The following is a 16,007-nucleotide window of genomic DNA, read 5'->3' as shown; positions in this document are numbered from 1 at the left end:
ATAGTGTCCGGGAAGGCTGGAAAAATTGGTGCAAGACCAAGAAATAATTCCTCAGCCAAAGCAGAGGCACCAGAGTAATAGGGGAGGAGCTGGCTTGCTCTGATGCTGCTCACTTTCCCTCAGTGCCAGAGGAAACAGGGCAGAGATGAGAGTGCAAACCCTGCCCTTCAGTTGTGTTTGGACCCATCTGCAGGACCCCTGAATCTTTCCAGGAAATCACAGCTCCCCCATTCCCACTGAAGCCTCTCCCATCCTTCAGGGAAGCTGGGAAAAGGCAGGCTGGGCTGGGAAATGGGGAACCCCCAAGCACACCCCAGAAATGGAGAGGGGACATGATGCTGCCTATCCCCATGCCATGCTGCTGGTCTTCACTGGTGAGACTGGATGCTGCTCTTGGGCTGAGCCTCGTCAGCTGGTCCCAAGATGCTGTGGGTGTTATTGAGGGCATTTGCTCACTCCAGTGCAATGGAGCTGTTAGGGTAGAATTAGAGGAGAATATGCAATTAGGGATTGAATTTTGTCCTGGTAAGGAGGCCCATGGTTGCCAAGACTGAAGCATCGCTGCAGTACTTACTTGTGGGAGTACTGGCACCAAGCAGGATACACAGGCTGTTAGATCCTATCCCAGAAGAAGCTGCCAGCTTGGCTCACTGGCATAACGCTCCAATCTTGTTATGTTCAGGTGAGCTGCCTTTTATTTACAAGAATTTCTGCAGGAAGAAAGTTTTGAGATTATTTGTCTAAGCAAATATTTGCCTGAGATGTGCTCTTGTGGCTCTCTGTAATGCTTATTGTCTTGTTTATCCAGCACAGTTTTCAAACAGTTTCTGAATGTATTGTCAGATGCAGTCATTTAAAAGTTATAAATCAGGATTTCCTGGAGTAATAGTTGTTTAAAAACTACCTACTTTTCTCTAATAGTCCTCTGAGAGTTTTACGTGCCCACTCCCTGGTAGGATGGTCACACATCAATCAAATGGGCAAGATCTGCTCCATGGATGGGCAGAGACATTTCCAGACAGCACTGGGGCTGCAAGAGGTGGGGAAAACAGCTATTGCACAGCTGGAAAATAAGGAGAAGGGCTTGCACCACAGCAAGTGCTTAGAAACTGTTTGCAAAAGGCAAGAGAGGTGCTCACCCTGGGTAAGGTACGATTTAACCCAAGAGGAAGCAGCTCTTGAGCCCTGTGATTCATCTCGGCCCTTCCATCCCCTTCCTCTGCTCCAAAAGGTCACCACAACAAAGGGACGTGTTTATCAAACCCATCCCGAGCTGCCGCGAATTCAGGAGCAGATGCAAGGGAAGAATCTGCCATTTGATCTCCTCAGCACCGGTGGTTAAAGACTTGTTGGCTGCTGTTGTAAACACGGTGAATTAACACCGTTCAACGCCCTGGGTATTCGCTGAGAGGCAGGAAGGGGTTTTGAGTCTGCTTTCATGAAGGCATGAGGAGAGCTTGGACTGGGAGCTGTGCCTTCCCCCAGCTTCCCAGACCACACAAGTAACGCACAGGGCAGAGAGCAGAATTTACCAGCAAGCTGCTTCCTAACCTTACCGTGCTGTGCTGCAACCCACTGCCCTTTAAATAACTGCTGTCTTTTGAAGGCATAAATACTTGCAGGGTGAAAGAAAAAACCCACCATTCCCTCCTGAAAGACCTAATTTATCTGGAATTATCCATCCTTGGCTATAAATCCCCTGTAAAACTTGGCATGAGTTTCAAAGCAGTTACAGCAATGGCTGTATATTTTTATCCGAAAGCTCAAGAAAGAACAAACTGAAGCCCCAAACAGCAGCTACGAGATGTTGCAGAGAACTGCGCTGGTGAGAGTGGGGCTACAGGGAATGCCTTGCCTGGGAAGCACCATGTAGCAGTAGTCATGACTTCCCACATCATTTTAGGCTTCTTTCTGAGCAATTCCTGCTTGAGAAATAATTTTAACACACCAGTTTTCTCTGCTGGGCATGAGTAGGACGGCAGAAGAGCAACTGAAGGTCCTGGCTGGGGCAGTGTATTTAAGTCCCGTGCTGTGACGTTTACTGAGCACCGCATCCTCTCCTGCCACATCCTTTGGGAACAAGGGCACAGGTACACACTTCCCTGCTGTCCACCTACTCAGGCACACGGCAGGGCTGGCTCTGACTCATCTGGCTTCCCACTTTCTCTTCTTTGTTCTTTTTTTCTCCCTGAAGCAGGAGAGAATCCAGCTTTAATTTAAATGAGGCTCCATAAACATAAGCAGCTGCAAAGTAGGGCAGGTTTTTAATGGCTTACATCTCCTTGGGCTTGGCTTCTTCCCTTCTATCTCCACCACCACCTAAAAGAAGGGAGTTCTCAGGTTTGTGAGTGTCCTTGGTAAGCTGGTGGTGGGGAGCAGGAGCAGTGCCACTGAGTATCTCTGGCAGCTCCCAGGGCTCTCAGCAGGTCCTGGTTCCCCTCCTGTAAGAAGGGATGCTCCTGAGCCCCAAGGAATGTTCAGGGTTCAGGCTGGCACCTTTGCAGCCCTCCAAATCCAGGTCAAGACTCAGCCTAACCCCAGCAGGCTGGGCAGGGAGTGCTTGCAGACCCAGCAGCCTGGCAGCCTTTCGACCAGTGGGTGTGGTATGGAGGACTGGCAAGGTGCAAGTTGCATGAGAGATGAGGATCCATGGGAGTACACAACCACAGCGGCCAGATCCCACAGGATGAGTTGGGGGGAATCTCTAGGGGGATCTGTGGGGTCACACACTTCCCAGGAGCTGCTATACACATAGGACTAGCTGTCACATGGCATGTGATGGGCATCTCTGGCTGTGATCATGATCTATCTCTGTTTGAGCAGTTTGGTAGCACTCTTGAGTGCACTGGGATCTGTTCACTTCTGGGAGTGTGTTCCCTCCACAGAAAAGATTAACAAGTTAATTAGCCAAGTGCAGCATGGTAAAAAGGAGCTGTGGCCGTGAGCCAGTCCAGAAAGCTGCTGGGACCTCATGCCACCACTGGGACAGCTTTGCTTCATCCCCCATGTGCCAGCCCTAACCTCACCCTTAATTGAGGAGGGATGGCCCCACACCCTGTGAGCTGCTCAGTAACTGGAATGCCATGGCCATAATTTAGCAGAACTGTCCCCAGGCTGGGACCTCTGCAGAGCACTTGAGCCTCTCTCTGCACTGCAGCTGAGACATGGCTGGGCTGGGATACCTGGAGCTGGGGTGCTGTGAGCCTGCCTGTCTCCACCGGCATTGTGGTTTCGTGTGTCTCCTGCAGAGACAGCAGGAGCACCCAGAGCATGAGCTTGCCAAGGAGTTTTGGACAGAGTGTACCTGTGTAAGGGCAGCATGCTGTGTTTCCATGCAGGACACCCTGTGCTGTGTTCATACTCAATAAAGAGCTGTTCTGCATCGTCACACACAGGGCACGGTGGTGGGTACCCCTGCGGTGGGGTGGTAGCTGGTGGGAGCCCGGTTCATGCCAAGGTGTGCTGGGAGCTGAGGGGGATGTCATCCTCACCATCCCATGCTCAGCACACAGAGGGACCCTAACGCTCATTCTCTGTCTTTTCCAGGGATGGAGGGATGCGTGTATAGCTCAGAGCAGCAGGAGCCCAGCACAGCCCTGTGGGGATAGGCGTGAAGGTGGTTCCCTGTGAGGACACAGCGGGACCCCCCAAGGCCCTGGAGGAACGTGGAGTCTTGCTGGGAAGAGGGAGAGCTCCTCTCTGCCTGCTGCCCATTCACCTACTGTGTTTCCAGGGATTTATACAAGGATTTAGGGCTTGGAGCCTGGAAGAATATTAGTACCATAGCATTGCTGGAGAGCCTGACAGCGATGGGGGATGCACTACAGAGGAGTGACATTCCTTCAAGAGGGCCTGCACGTCCGTGAGCCCTGGCTGCTGGTGGTGGAGGGTGCCTGGGGCTGGGCTGCTCACCCAGCCCTGGGCTGGGGGCAGAGCCGCGGTGCTTGCAGGGCACAGCCAGCGAAGGGCGAAGAGCTGGGGTAGGGTCTGCAGGGACAGCCCCGACCCCTGGGAGACCGGGGCTGCCAGCAGAGCCACTGCTCCTCCAGGCACCTCTTCCTGGGGTGGGGGTGGGGGACTCAGCGACCCTTGGTCCCTGGGCTCACCGTGGATGTCCCTCCGTGCACCGCCGGCAGGACCGCTCCCCTAGTGCCGGTGCAGAGGGACGGAGGGCCGCTCGCCTCACCATGGTGCTGCCACCACCTGACAAGCGCCACGTCTGTCTGACCACCATCGTCATCATGACCAGCATGGCCTTCATGGACGCCTACCTGGTGGAGCAGAACCAGGGGCCCCGCAAGATCGGTGTCTGCATCATCGTGCTGGTGGGGGACATCTGCTTCCTCATCGTGCTGCGCTACGTGGCCGTGTGGGTGGGGGCCGAGGTGAAGACAGCCAAGCGCGGCTACGCCATGATCCTGTGGTTCCTCTACATCTTCGTGCTGGAGATCAAGCTGTATTTCATCTTTCAGAATTACAAAGCAGACAAGAAGAACCTGGAGACAGTGGCCAGGAAAGCCCTGACCCTACTGCTCTCCATCTGTGTGCCAGGGCTCTACCTGGTGCTGGTGGCCTTGGACAGCATGGAATACATACGGACCTTTCGGAAGAAAGAGGACTTGCGGGGGCGCCTCTTCTGGGTAGCCCTCGACCTGCTGGATATCTTGGACATACAGGCCAATCTGTGGGAGCCACAAAGGACTGGCCTGCCCATCTGGGCAGAGGGGCTCATGTTTTTCTACTGCTACATACTCCTCCTGATCCTGCCTTGCGTGTCCCTCAGTGAGATCAGCATGCAAGGGGAGCACATTGCCCCACAAAAAATGATGCTCTACCCCGTCCTCAGCCTGGTCACCATTAACATTGTCACCATCTTCATCCGGGCCATCAACATGATCTTGTTCCAGGACAGCAGGGTCTCCACTATCTTTATTGGCAAGAACATCATCGCAATTGCCACCAAGGCGTGCACTTTCCTGGAGTACAAGCGGCAGGTGAAGGAGTTTCCCCAGAATGCCATTGCCCTGGAGCTCCAGCAGAACTCCCTCTCGCACAACCAGACCATCCACAGCGCGCAGGGCATCCCTCACGAGCCGTCGCCCACCAGCGAGATCCTCGACACATGAGGGATGCCCCAGCCAAGCGTTGGTTCAGATAGCCCCGTGCTAAGCAGAGGAGGGATGCTGCTTTCTTGCTGCCTGGTGCGAGCACGACCGACACGTCCCGTCAGGGAGGGCTCTTCTGGGCACAGAAACACCAACTGCGTTTTAATTGAGCTGTGGAGTGTCCTCTAGACGTCTTCATCTCAGGTATAACCCTAGGAGTCCTCCAGACAAACCAAATGTACTTGCAAAGGACCTGAACCAGCTAACCCTCTTTCTCCCTCCTGCCACAATCTCCCCTCCCAAGCAAAGACCGCTAAGGTTCCAATGTCCCTTTTTACTCCCCGAGCACCTCACCTTTACTCCAAGCCTGGATCGAAGATTTTGTTACTGGAGTCCTTTTTATGGAGTGGGGACAGGGGCATAGGGGTGTGGATTGGGGGGGGGAAGGGGGAGGACATTTGAAGCAGTAAACCCTGTGATGTAGCTGTCTCTTATCTCCAATGGTTGTGTTTACAGTTTCCTATTTATATGGGCCCCGGGGGTCCTGGGCTGCCCTGGGGGCTGGTGTCCTTGTGGTGGGCAAGAGCAGGAAGCCCTGCAGTGGGGAGCAGGGTGGGAGGCTGGCGTGGCTCTCCTGCCCTGGGACGAGGGGGACCGTGCCTCCACCAGCGCACTACGCCAACTCTGATGGGAGCAATATTTGACAAGCTGAAGCTAATCTAATGCTGGTGATTTATGTATTTCATTGACTCCAAACAACTCAGCACAATATTTCTATTTTCAGAAGGGTCCCTCTCTGTCTCCCTGCCATCGTGAGCCTCCCTGCCTGCAGCAGCTGGTGCAGATGCTCCAGACCCCCAGCACTGCTGCTGGCGGGAACGGGCACCCAGGAGGGCTTAGTAATAAGGATGGCAATGATGCATTTCACTCTGGCATTGAGCGTTTTTAAAGAGGGCTGCTTTCCACAGCTACTATATTTTTAAAATAAATATTTGGAAAAAAAAAATCCCAAAAAAAGAGCCTGGAAGGTTGTGGTGCCCTGAGCAGGTGGCTAGGATTGGGGATGGCCCAGCTGGAGTCTCCTCTGCTGGCATGGGTGGTGCTGATGGGCTCAACCGGCCACGAGCAGCGGGGTGGGAGGTGAGGGCCAGACAGATAATAAAAGCCCCATGAGAGCAATGGCTTCTGGTGGTTTCTTTCCTGCCAGTGTGGGGAGGGATGGGGGCAGCTCCCATGCAACCCAAATCACTTATCTCCTCCTCTGTCCATCTCCCCCGGACCACGAAGTGCTGTCACAAGGTGCTGTGCCCTGAAGTCATTGAGTGGTGAGTGCAAAAAGGAAATAAATAATTTTTCCAGCTGAAATGCTGCCCTGGGGCTGGGTGCCTCGCAGCTGCCTGAGCCTGGGGGGAGGCACAAAGAGACAAGCAGAAAACTTGCATCTCAAACATGCTGAAGTGGGATATTTTTGCTTTTTCTAAACCAAACATTTCATATTGAGGAGATGGAATAAAATGCCTGGTGCTGTTTACATTTCTCTTCCATATTTTCACTTCGCTCTGCTCATTGAATTTGACCTAAATCCACAAGTCATTTTTGTTTCCATCTTTTCAGCGCATCATGATCTGTCCAAAACATTTCAAACAGCCCTTATCAAGACTTCCAAATTTAGGACCAGACTATCACAGTCCTGCTTGGCCTCCCTGTCACCCAGGGGTGACTCTAGTGGTAAGAAATCCACTGAGAAGTAAAATGATATCTTTGCCAATAATAGTGAGATTGCAATAGATTTAGCCAGCTGGAAAAGTTTCTTCCCTGTTTTCCTCAGAGAACATGAGAGGAAGAGGGTAGGTGATTTAAAAGGTATTAGCAGAAATTAATTAAATTGCTAAATTATTCTGGAATACCTGTGGAATTACATATTACATCTCTACTGATTCCATTAAAATACATGCGATTAGCATTGGTGCAATTAACTCCCTAGTATCTAATAGCATTCTGCTGCTCTTTAGGTCATTAATTTATGAGCTTTTGTTTTATAGCTCATCCCCAGAACTGAGCAGAGGAAAACCCTCAGGAAAATCTCTGGCATGGTGCTGTGCAGCCCTTGTCTGGGGTGTGCTAGCTCAGGCAGTGCCCAGCGTTGGGCTCCACCCTGAGACAGTGGTGTTTTATCCTGGGGATAAAATCAGTTATGTGGGTGGTTACTGTGACAGGTCACTGTGTGTATTTTTGTTCTGTCTCGCCCTGATAGCTAGCTCTGCATCCATGCCTTATAGTGGAATAATATATTATTAGATATTATTATTATATATTCCAATTATATTTGAATAATATATATTATAATAATATATTCCAATATATTATTCCTTGAGCCTGATCTATTGCTAAGGTTGCTTGGGGGGATGTCTGACTGTGCCCCCTGAGTGGACCCTGTGTGGAAAGGGAATAGTGCTTTATCCTCCTTGTGCCGTAACCTCCAGGAAGGCTTAGGAGTCCCCTCAAGATTTTCCCTGGGGTTGCAAGACCCTGCTTTCCATTGCTGACATGGGGTTGTTGTCTTTGTGGAGAGGGGTGTCCCTGGGGAAGGGCTGCATTAGAAGCAGAAGTGAGAGCAGAGGTCCTGGAGGCGATGCTCACCTGGGATGCTGTGCATGGCATTGTTCCCATAAAGGCACCTGAGCTCACAGGTGCTCAAAGCCCATGAGCTCTGTGGTGAGGGGAAGGAGAAGAGGCTTTTCTCATCTTCTGCTGTTCAGTGTCCCCAGGGGCTCTGTGCATCATGTTCTTACTCAGCAACACAACACTTCCTTTTCAAAGCCTTCTTGGAAAGAAGAGTTCCAAGCTGGCCCCTCCATAGCAGCTGCTGGAGGAAGGATGGGAACCAGGAGAGAGGCGAGCTAGTTGGGAAAGGCAGCATGGAAATTATCTGTGAGCAGGGAGGAGAGTCAGAGCAGCCAGAAAAGACCTCGGAGACGTGGAGAGAGCACAGGAGTGGCAGCAGTGCAACTGTTCCCTGCCCGGTGTTTTCTGAGGGTGATGCCTCCTCCCTGAAATCCACCCCTGCCAGAAGAGAAAAGACCTCTGGAAGCCGAGGGACCAGCAGGAGGGATGGCACGGTGGCTGGGCAGGGTGACTGGCTCCCAGCCTGGCTGGTTGTTAGGGGAAGGTGATATTTTGCCACGGGCAATGAGAACTAAAGGAAACAATTAAAACTAAATAGGCTGGAACCAAGCAATTTTTCAGCTTTCCACTGAGAAGGTGTGTTGGCAAAGGAGCTCCTTTGTGAAAAACGAAATCCTCCTGGCAAGCTATAGAATCCCACCTGCTGAAGCAAAAGCAGAAAAATAATAATGCAGAAGGGGTGCAAATTCCCAGCCCTCCAGTGGAAAATCCAAGGGGGCAGGATCCCTCACTGCCATTCAAAACCAGCCCATGAGTACAAGGGAGCCCTTGGTGGGGGGAGGCCAGTGGTGCTTTGGGAGCCCAAATGGTGCTCTCCTACCTGTCACTGACTCACTGGGTAGTGCTGAAGCTACACCTCCTTCCAAGCCAAGTGACAACTCCTGAAGGAGCCAGTTCCACCCCGTAGCTTGCAGTGGACACTGAGCGATGGCAACCTTTGGAGATTCAAAACTCAAGCCTGTCTGAGCCTTCCTGTTGGACTGCTCTCAAAGGTCAGCAAATTGTCTCAGCCCTGCACAGCCACAGATGATCCCTGGGCAGTGGCAGTGGGCTGCACTGTACCCATTCACGTCCCAACCATTGCAGAACTGCAAAACAAGAGCTCACAAGTAAGTGGAGCAAAGCAAGCCATGCAGGCTGTTGTGACACATCAAGCCCAGACAAATCCAGCTGGGTTCTGTCCCCCTGTCCAACATTTGGACAAAGAGGCAGCAATGGGCTTGTACTGCTGCAAGCCTGACACCATCTGTGAGAAGAGCCTGGACCCAGCTCTTGTGTCCCAACAGCCTCATGGTACCTGCATTACCTCCTCACTGCCTCAGGCTGAATAACAAGATGTTTTATCCTCCTGGGAGCTCACATCCAGCCCACAGCAGCCCAAGCCCCCTGATGCTGCCCTGACCTGTGTGCTGGCCTGCTCTACAAGCCAAGGATGCCGACTGGGGCTCGAGCTGTAGCTTTCCTTTCCTGGGGTACTGGCAGCTCTCACATGTCCTGCTTGTCCTCTGAAAGTCTCCTTCTGGCAGATGAAAACATCTGATGCTGCAGCCCCGTGCAAGACTGGAGGAGGGTGCCAGGCACTGAGGCAAAAGCACCCTACAGTCCTGCAGCCAAATTCTCCACGTGGGCCTGGCACTGGTGACTTTGCAGGGCCTGAAAGTGCGTGGGAGAGTTTTGGAGAAGAAATACACCCCCCAGGGCGATGCAGCACAAGGATGGCCCTGCAAGGCTCTCTGCAGGGTAAGACTTTGCAAACCACACATCAAGAGCAGGGTGCCTTGGGACAGGCTGCTCTCCCAGCCCAACATCTGCTTCTGTTTCCTGAAGTTTAATTACCACTCCCACCCTGGAACTTCCAGAGCCCAGGTTCCACTGAAGACCCGGGGCACAGCTGCTCACGGGTGCCAGGGGAGCAGTGAGGGGAGCAGTTAGGGGAGCAGTTAGAGCCCTAACCCCAGACAAACACTCTCTGCAGGTACCTGAGAGCATCACCTTCTAAAGCAGCCCCAGGAAAGAGTGGGGGACAGAGGCTGCCTTACCTACAGGAAACCCCAGCAAGGCACAGGGAAATGCTGTCCCATGGGCGGTGGAGCAGGGGGATACTTTGCCTCCTAACCTGCACTGCTCTGCTTCCCCCCTCAAGCACACTGTGTGCTTGTGTGCACAGCCCAGCTGCAGGAGCACCACACTGAAGGGATCGAGGCTGTCAGGTTGTGTTTCACTGGGCAGGGCAGAGAGGCTCTCCATTCCCCCTGGTGAAACTCATATGCTCTCCCCATGGGATGCCGTGCATCCTGGTGCCACCTGGTGCAGCTCCATGCACTGTCACCTCAAACCGTATATAAATAAGTAATTTTTTTGTCTTTTGTTCAGTCTGGGTTTATTTGTTGAGCAGAGAGAGACTGAATAGTAACTGCTTTCCTCGTGCCTGCCCCAGATTTGCTGCACTTTTTTATTTCAGGCCAATGCTGCAATAGAAAACAAAGGGCAAGTGTCCAGAGCACATTGACAGCAATTCCCATCCTCCTAAATTCCTCCTGCCCAGGTTCTCTGGCAAAAGTTAAAGTTTCTCATCAATTACAATCCTAACTTTGAATGCCCTGGATTTTTCGGCTGTGTCTGGTTTTTAGGTCTGGCATCCTTGAAGGATAATATCCATTTAAGTTACTGATTTGGGCTTGCTCATTTAACTTCACCTTAATAAAGATTTTATGTGGTTTTGACATGTTCATGTCTCAAGTGTATTGACACTGCAGCCTGAAGAAGCATTATGACCATAATGGCTCAAGAAGCATTAAAAAAACCCTGGCAAGGTATATTGATTGCCCTCTTTTATAGCTGCTGGAAGACATAGACCAGTCATAGGAAAGAGCGAGTACTGTAGATTGTTTTTATGTGAGCTCTGCTGATGTTACAGCAAAAGGCATTTGCAAAAAAATTTCTTGCAAGTTCTTCATCAGGATGTGAAGAAGCAGCAGTCCTCTTGCTGGGATGCTGTCAGGAGGGCGATTTTGAAGGAAAACTGCTGCACATAGTACTGAAGTCACCTCCAAGGAAAGGATGTCAAAGTGTAAATAAAAAAATAAGGGATGAAAATGCCCAGATCCTTCCCAGTGGTGTATCCCAGAGGAAAAGCCCACATGCCTCATTGAGGACTTGCTGTAACATGGGAAATGATAAATAATCTGCCAAAATCCATCCTTACAGCTGTGGGTTTCCCGCTTGACTCTTCCCAGGTAATGCACCCCAATGTCTGTGCAGAAACACAAACACATTATGGGCATGGTACACTAAGAGCAACAGAGATGAAAATTAGTAGCATGATCCATTGGCAGGGTAGGAATGCGCCTGAGATGGGAGAGGAGCATAATTATTGCCTCATGACTAGTATTTGCATACAGAGATGCACCCCAGAGGCCCCTGCACAGCCACCTGCCCAATTGCTAATGAGGGGGAAGATTTTTTTAAAAGACATTTTACTGATTGCAACCCATTTCCTCCAACCCAAGCAAGGGTGCCTTCTGTTCAAAGAAGCCACGCACTGAGGTAAAAAACCAGCTGCGGCAAACCAGCAGCCTCTCTGTCTGTGTGGCTACATGGTGTTTTGCTGGGTGATGCCAGTGAGGGCTCTGGCCTCTGCACCAGCCCAGCACGTAGGTGCAGGAAGCAGCGCCGGGCTCCTGCTTGGCTTTTGGGTAGGGCAGAGGGAAGGAGCAAGAAGCTTCCTTGTGTCCCAAGAACCAAGTCAAGAAGACCCATGTAATGAGGTGCCTGGCACAGACTGAGGTCCAAGGAAGGACCTTCCTTCTCCACCCTTGAAACATAATGAGGCAGAAGACATACTGCCTCACCAAATCAACATTTCATGCCATAAGGCCAGCAGAAGCAAGGTCTCCAGGGTGCTGTAGCCACAAATCCGTTTCCTAGTGCCTTTACATCGCTACAGGTGAGTGATCACTCTTGCCTTGCTCTCCAGGGCTCCCCTGCTTCTTCAAATCTGCCATGAAATAACAAGCCATCACTCGCAGGACCTTGCGGGGCTGAGGATGCTGAGAACCAGAGTTCAGCACCTTGAACTGCCACCAAGCACATTCTCCCACACCCCAGGTGGGCCATGCCAACAGGCTTTTAATAACCCAGCATCTCATCTCCCAGGGCTCTGCACATGAATCCTGCTCTGTCCAGCAGAATAAATACCTTGAGCAGAAAAAGGCACTGTTTCCTTTTTCTTCACTAGCGCCAGGGAGAACTTAGTATTCAAAAACTGTTTTCAGATGTTTCACTTCACAGCTGGTGAATGAACTCAGAGAACTCAATAAACCTCTTTGTAAGACATTATCTCTCATTAATCTCTTCAGTGAGGCTGGCACCTGGAATTGCATAAATCTTTACCTGCACATAGTAGGAGACAGGGCAATGGGCCATCATCAGAAAGCGTGTTATACTGGGAGAGTCCCCAATGCCAAATAAAGAGGAAATCCTCATAACATTTTCCTCCTGATCTCCTTCTGGCAAGAGAACATCAGCATTTGGAGGAGATGGCTCCTTGGTGGAAGGGCTTTTAGCAGGAGAAAGGGCAGCACAGGGGCCTCCAGCAGTCTGCAGGTGCTTTGGGGGAACATCTTTTTCATCAGACATCTCAGGAAATGACAAAAGCTTTAAATGTTACTGCCTGCTCAGGAGCAAACTTCTCCACAAGGACTGCCAGCTTGCAGATCCCTGCCTCATCCTGTCTTGCTGCTTTGGAGAGCGCGCAGTTTCTGTCTCATCCTTCTCTGCAGCAGTAGCTGGGCTAGGTGTGCTGGAGCACACCAGGCACCTCCAGCACATATAATCACAGTCCTACGCACCTCACAGCTACCAAACCCATCTCCTCAAGGCAGGGCAGCTCTGGAAAATGGTTTGTTTGGAAGGGAGAAAGATGATTTAGCAAGTCTCTAACAGCTTGCTGTAGAAATAGCATCCAGAGATTTCTCCCTTGCAGGGGATTTTGAAGTATATTTCGGCATCCTTTTTTTGGTACAACAGATGGCAGGGAGACATGGTGGCCTGGAATATTAATGCTTCCTCCAGCATCCATTTCCTCAGAGCAACTGGCATCTCCATGCTCTTGGTGAGCATCATGCAGCCTCATTTTATCTGTCAGGGCCACGCTCTTCCCATGTCAGCTAGGAATAAAATGTGTGGCTCTATCTCCAGTGGTCCCCTTGGAGATGGGGCATTTTGCATCAGGAAAGCTACAGGGCAAAGGCTGGGGCTGGGAAGAAGGGATGTGCTTATGGTAGACATACCACACACTTTGCTCAAATAGGAAATTAAGGAAAAAATAAAAATGCACTGAAGCAAATCTGTTCTGTGACCATAACCACCAGGTTGTGCTGGAAACGATGTTCAGCCTGTATTTTAAGAGTCATCTTTTATTGGTGCCTAATATCCCATGACCACTGTCCAGTGAGGAGCAATTAACCATTTCCTTAGATAAAATGTATGCCTTCAAGCAGTAAATTGGCAAAGGATCTCCCACCATGATGTTAAGACATGATTTTGTACTACAGAAATAAGTGTGTCACAAAAATCTCTCTAATCCCATGTAATGGCTGCCCTCTCCTCATTCCCGGCAATTCACAGCACGGAGACCAATTCCCTGCGTGTTGGAGCTGGGAAACATTGCATGACTCCACTTCCCAGCTCGCTGAGTTAATCCTGCCCTGGTCCTTCAAACATCTCCACCTGACAGGCTGTGGTAAAGGACTGTGAGCCTTTCAGAAAGGATAAAATTATACAGCTTGAAAGTTTAATAATATGAGCCCTGGCAATCACGCAGACAAATTTAATGGTGACCACTTACAGACTTGCTGGCTGAACTGTAATATTTGACGAGGCTGCTGAATAATACACCAGTCTTTCTCAGACTCAGGAGGACTTTAAAAGTCAGTGGGACAGAGATCAGCATTCCAGCCTTCTCCAGCTCTGTGTAGGGAGGAGCTGGCATGGTGCTCCCATGAGTCTTACACGTCGCCAACACAAAACTGTCAACAGGCCAGGTGTTTTCTGCTGGGAAGGCAGTGCCATCAAGCTGGTGTACCCTGCAGCCTGTGCCATCCCTGCTTTGGGCTGCTGGGAATTCTGAGCATTGCTTCCCTGGCTGGCTCTGCCTGGCACGTTCCTCTCTCTTTTACCTCACACCTCTATCAGGCACTTTCCAGGGGCTGTGCCTGATGGAATTCTTCCTTTATTTTTTTTTTCTTAAAAGTAGTACTATTAAGTGCAAAGAACACAAGTGCTGTGGGGCGCTGGATTTAAAAGGTGGTGTTTGCTCGTAGCAGCTGTGTCTGTGCCATCCTAACACATACTCCTTGGGTTTTTTTGTATTAACTAGAGCAGCACGATGTTCAGGGCACATGGACTTGCAAGGGAAGGGATGTGCTTTTATGGATGGCTGGCACTGATCTTCTTCCATGGGTTCATATGGGATGCTGGAAAGGTTGCCAATGCCCACAGTCATCTAATATCTGGAGCCTTGTGGAGACATCAGCAGAGGTGCTTTGGATGCCCTGGCTGCAACAGATCTCCTTGCTTCCAAACTAAACCTTTCCAAGGGGTGTACCCTGGGCATTTGCTTTTGTCAGGATCAAGCTTACAACAGGTTTCTGCTTCTTTCTCTTTTTCCCAGACATCCCACTGAACACCACTCAATGACCCACATCAGATTTCCAGTCTGTCCTTGGAAGAAATCCTGCCCTTGCCCTGCTTAAGCCTTGCCATGGTGACAATTTAATCCCTCCTTTCCTGGGTTGAGCAGCTTGCCATACCCATCTCCTTCAGCCCCAGCCTTTGCAGACACATGCCCATGAGCAGGACAGCCCCAGGAGGGGTGGAATGCAATCCAGCACAGTTCTCAGGAGCATGGGAGCAAGTTTGGTATTTAATGTGCTGTAGCACTAAGAAGGATTTAGCAGAGCATCTATCTGTAACTGTCAGTGCCTAAAGGACAATTAAATATGTCATTTAACTTGTTTCTGAAGGACTTGTACTATGTTAATAAGCATCTCAGAAAAGAAAAGCTCTCTGCAAAGCATTAGCTTTGAGATCCAAAAGCAATCCTATAAATACACAATATCAAGTTTGATTGACACAGCAAATACCCGTAAACTGTGCTGATTGACACTAATTAATCTGACAGCCTTTAATTGCTTCTGATCGTGTCCTACATCACTCTGATTTAATAAATTAGTCCCATGTAAAAAAATCAATGCAGCAGGAGGGTGGTTTGAGATCTCAGCAGGGCCTGGGACTTCACACTCACTGCCTTCATTAACAGAGCATGGACACATCAAAGGGGACAAAGGGACATCAAGAAGCAGGGGTGAGTAGGCAGAGAAGAAGACTTTCAGCCTGTTAGAACAAACCCCTTCTGCTCAAGGTAGGTTTTCTTTAGAGCAATCGAAATCCTAGAAGAAGGGGAGAGCAAGGTGAGGCCAAGCCTCGGTCCTGGGGACAGCCCAGCTACACTCACATTGCCTCTTCCCTGCCCTCCTTTTGATGCCTAAAAGCCAGAGCTGAGGAGTTATGTGAAAAATACAGTTCCCATGGTAGCCAGCAGCAGCTCCCAGACCGATAAAAGCCAGGATATGGTCACATTCTATTAGTCTGATGATACCATTTATAAGTTGACTTAGAACTGCTGACCATCTAATTAAAAGGGAGCTGCTTGCGAAAAGCGCAAGAGCAGAAAAAGGCAGAGAGGATCATTGCCATGAGCCCCGTGCCTGTGCAGCTGTCTTTTTGGTGAATGGCTTTTTATTTCCCATTTCATGTTGGAGCTAATTTCATCCATCACCAGACCCAGTGTGACTCATGCCCCCAGCAAGAGAGTGATGCAGTAAATAAGCACCAAGAGGGAGGCGAAAACACCATTCTCTAGTGCCAACGTCATCTGGAGCTCCTCCTTTCCTTAATTACACTCTTCTGTCTGCTGGGCTTTTCAGGGGCTCATGTTTCTGCAAAGTCAGGGTAAGGCAGGCAGTGGAAACACAGAATCCAGCCCAAATCCTCCTTCTCTTCCTCATCTGAAGCAGGCAAGAAGAAGAGAAGCACAGGGCTGGCTCTACATCATGTGTTAAAAGGGTCCAGCTGGAGGCACAGGAGAGGGCATGGATTTCTCAGAGATATATGTCTTCTTGGCAAACTATCAAATAAAACACTGCATTTCCTCTC

The 16,007-nt window shown here is 50.3% G+C and overlaps 1 protein-coding gene across 1 annotated transcript in view; it reads left to right on the top strand.

Annotated features, from left to right (window-relative positions):
* Nucleotides 1-10,476, top strand: part of LOC108497727 (transmembrane protein 121) — a 40,407-nt gene extending 29,931 nt beyond the window's left edge. The window contains exon 2 of the mRNA XM_017815629.1: nucleotides 3,547-10,476. Coding sequence (XP_017671118.1) covers nucleotides 4,188-5,126 — 939 coding nt within the window. The 5' untranslated portion in view covers nucleotides 3,547-4,187 and the 3' untranslated portion in view covers nucleotides 5,127-10,476. The remainder of the gene's footprint in view (nucleotides 1-3,546) is intronic.
* Nucleotides 10,477-16,007: the final 5,531 nt, after the last annotated feature.

This window comes from Lepidothrix coronata, unplaced genomic scaffold (genome assembly GCF_001604755.1).
Source record: "Lepidothrix coronata isolate B3197 unplaced genomic scaffold, Lepidothrix_coronata-1.0 Scaffold52, whole genome shotgun sequence".
NCBI classification, from domain to species: domain Eukaryota; kingdom Metazoa; phylum Chordata; class Aves; order Passeriformes; family Pipridae; genus Lepidothrix; species Lepidothrix coronata.
Note: the sequence above shows the minus strand (reverse complement) of the source record. Positions and strands in the feature narration are given on the sequence as shown.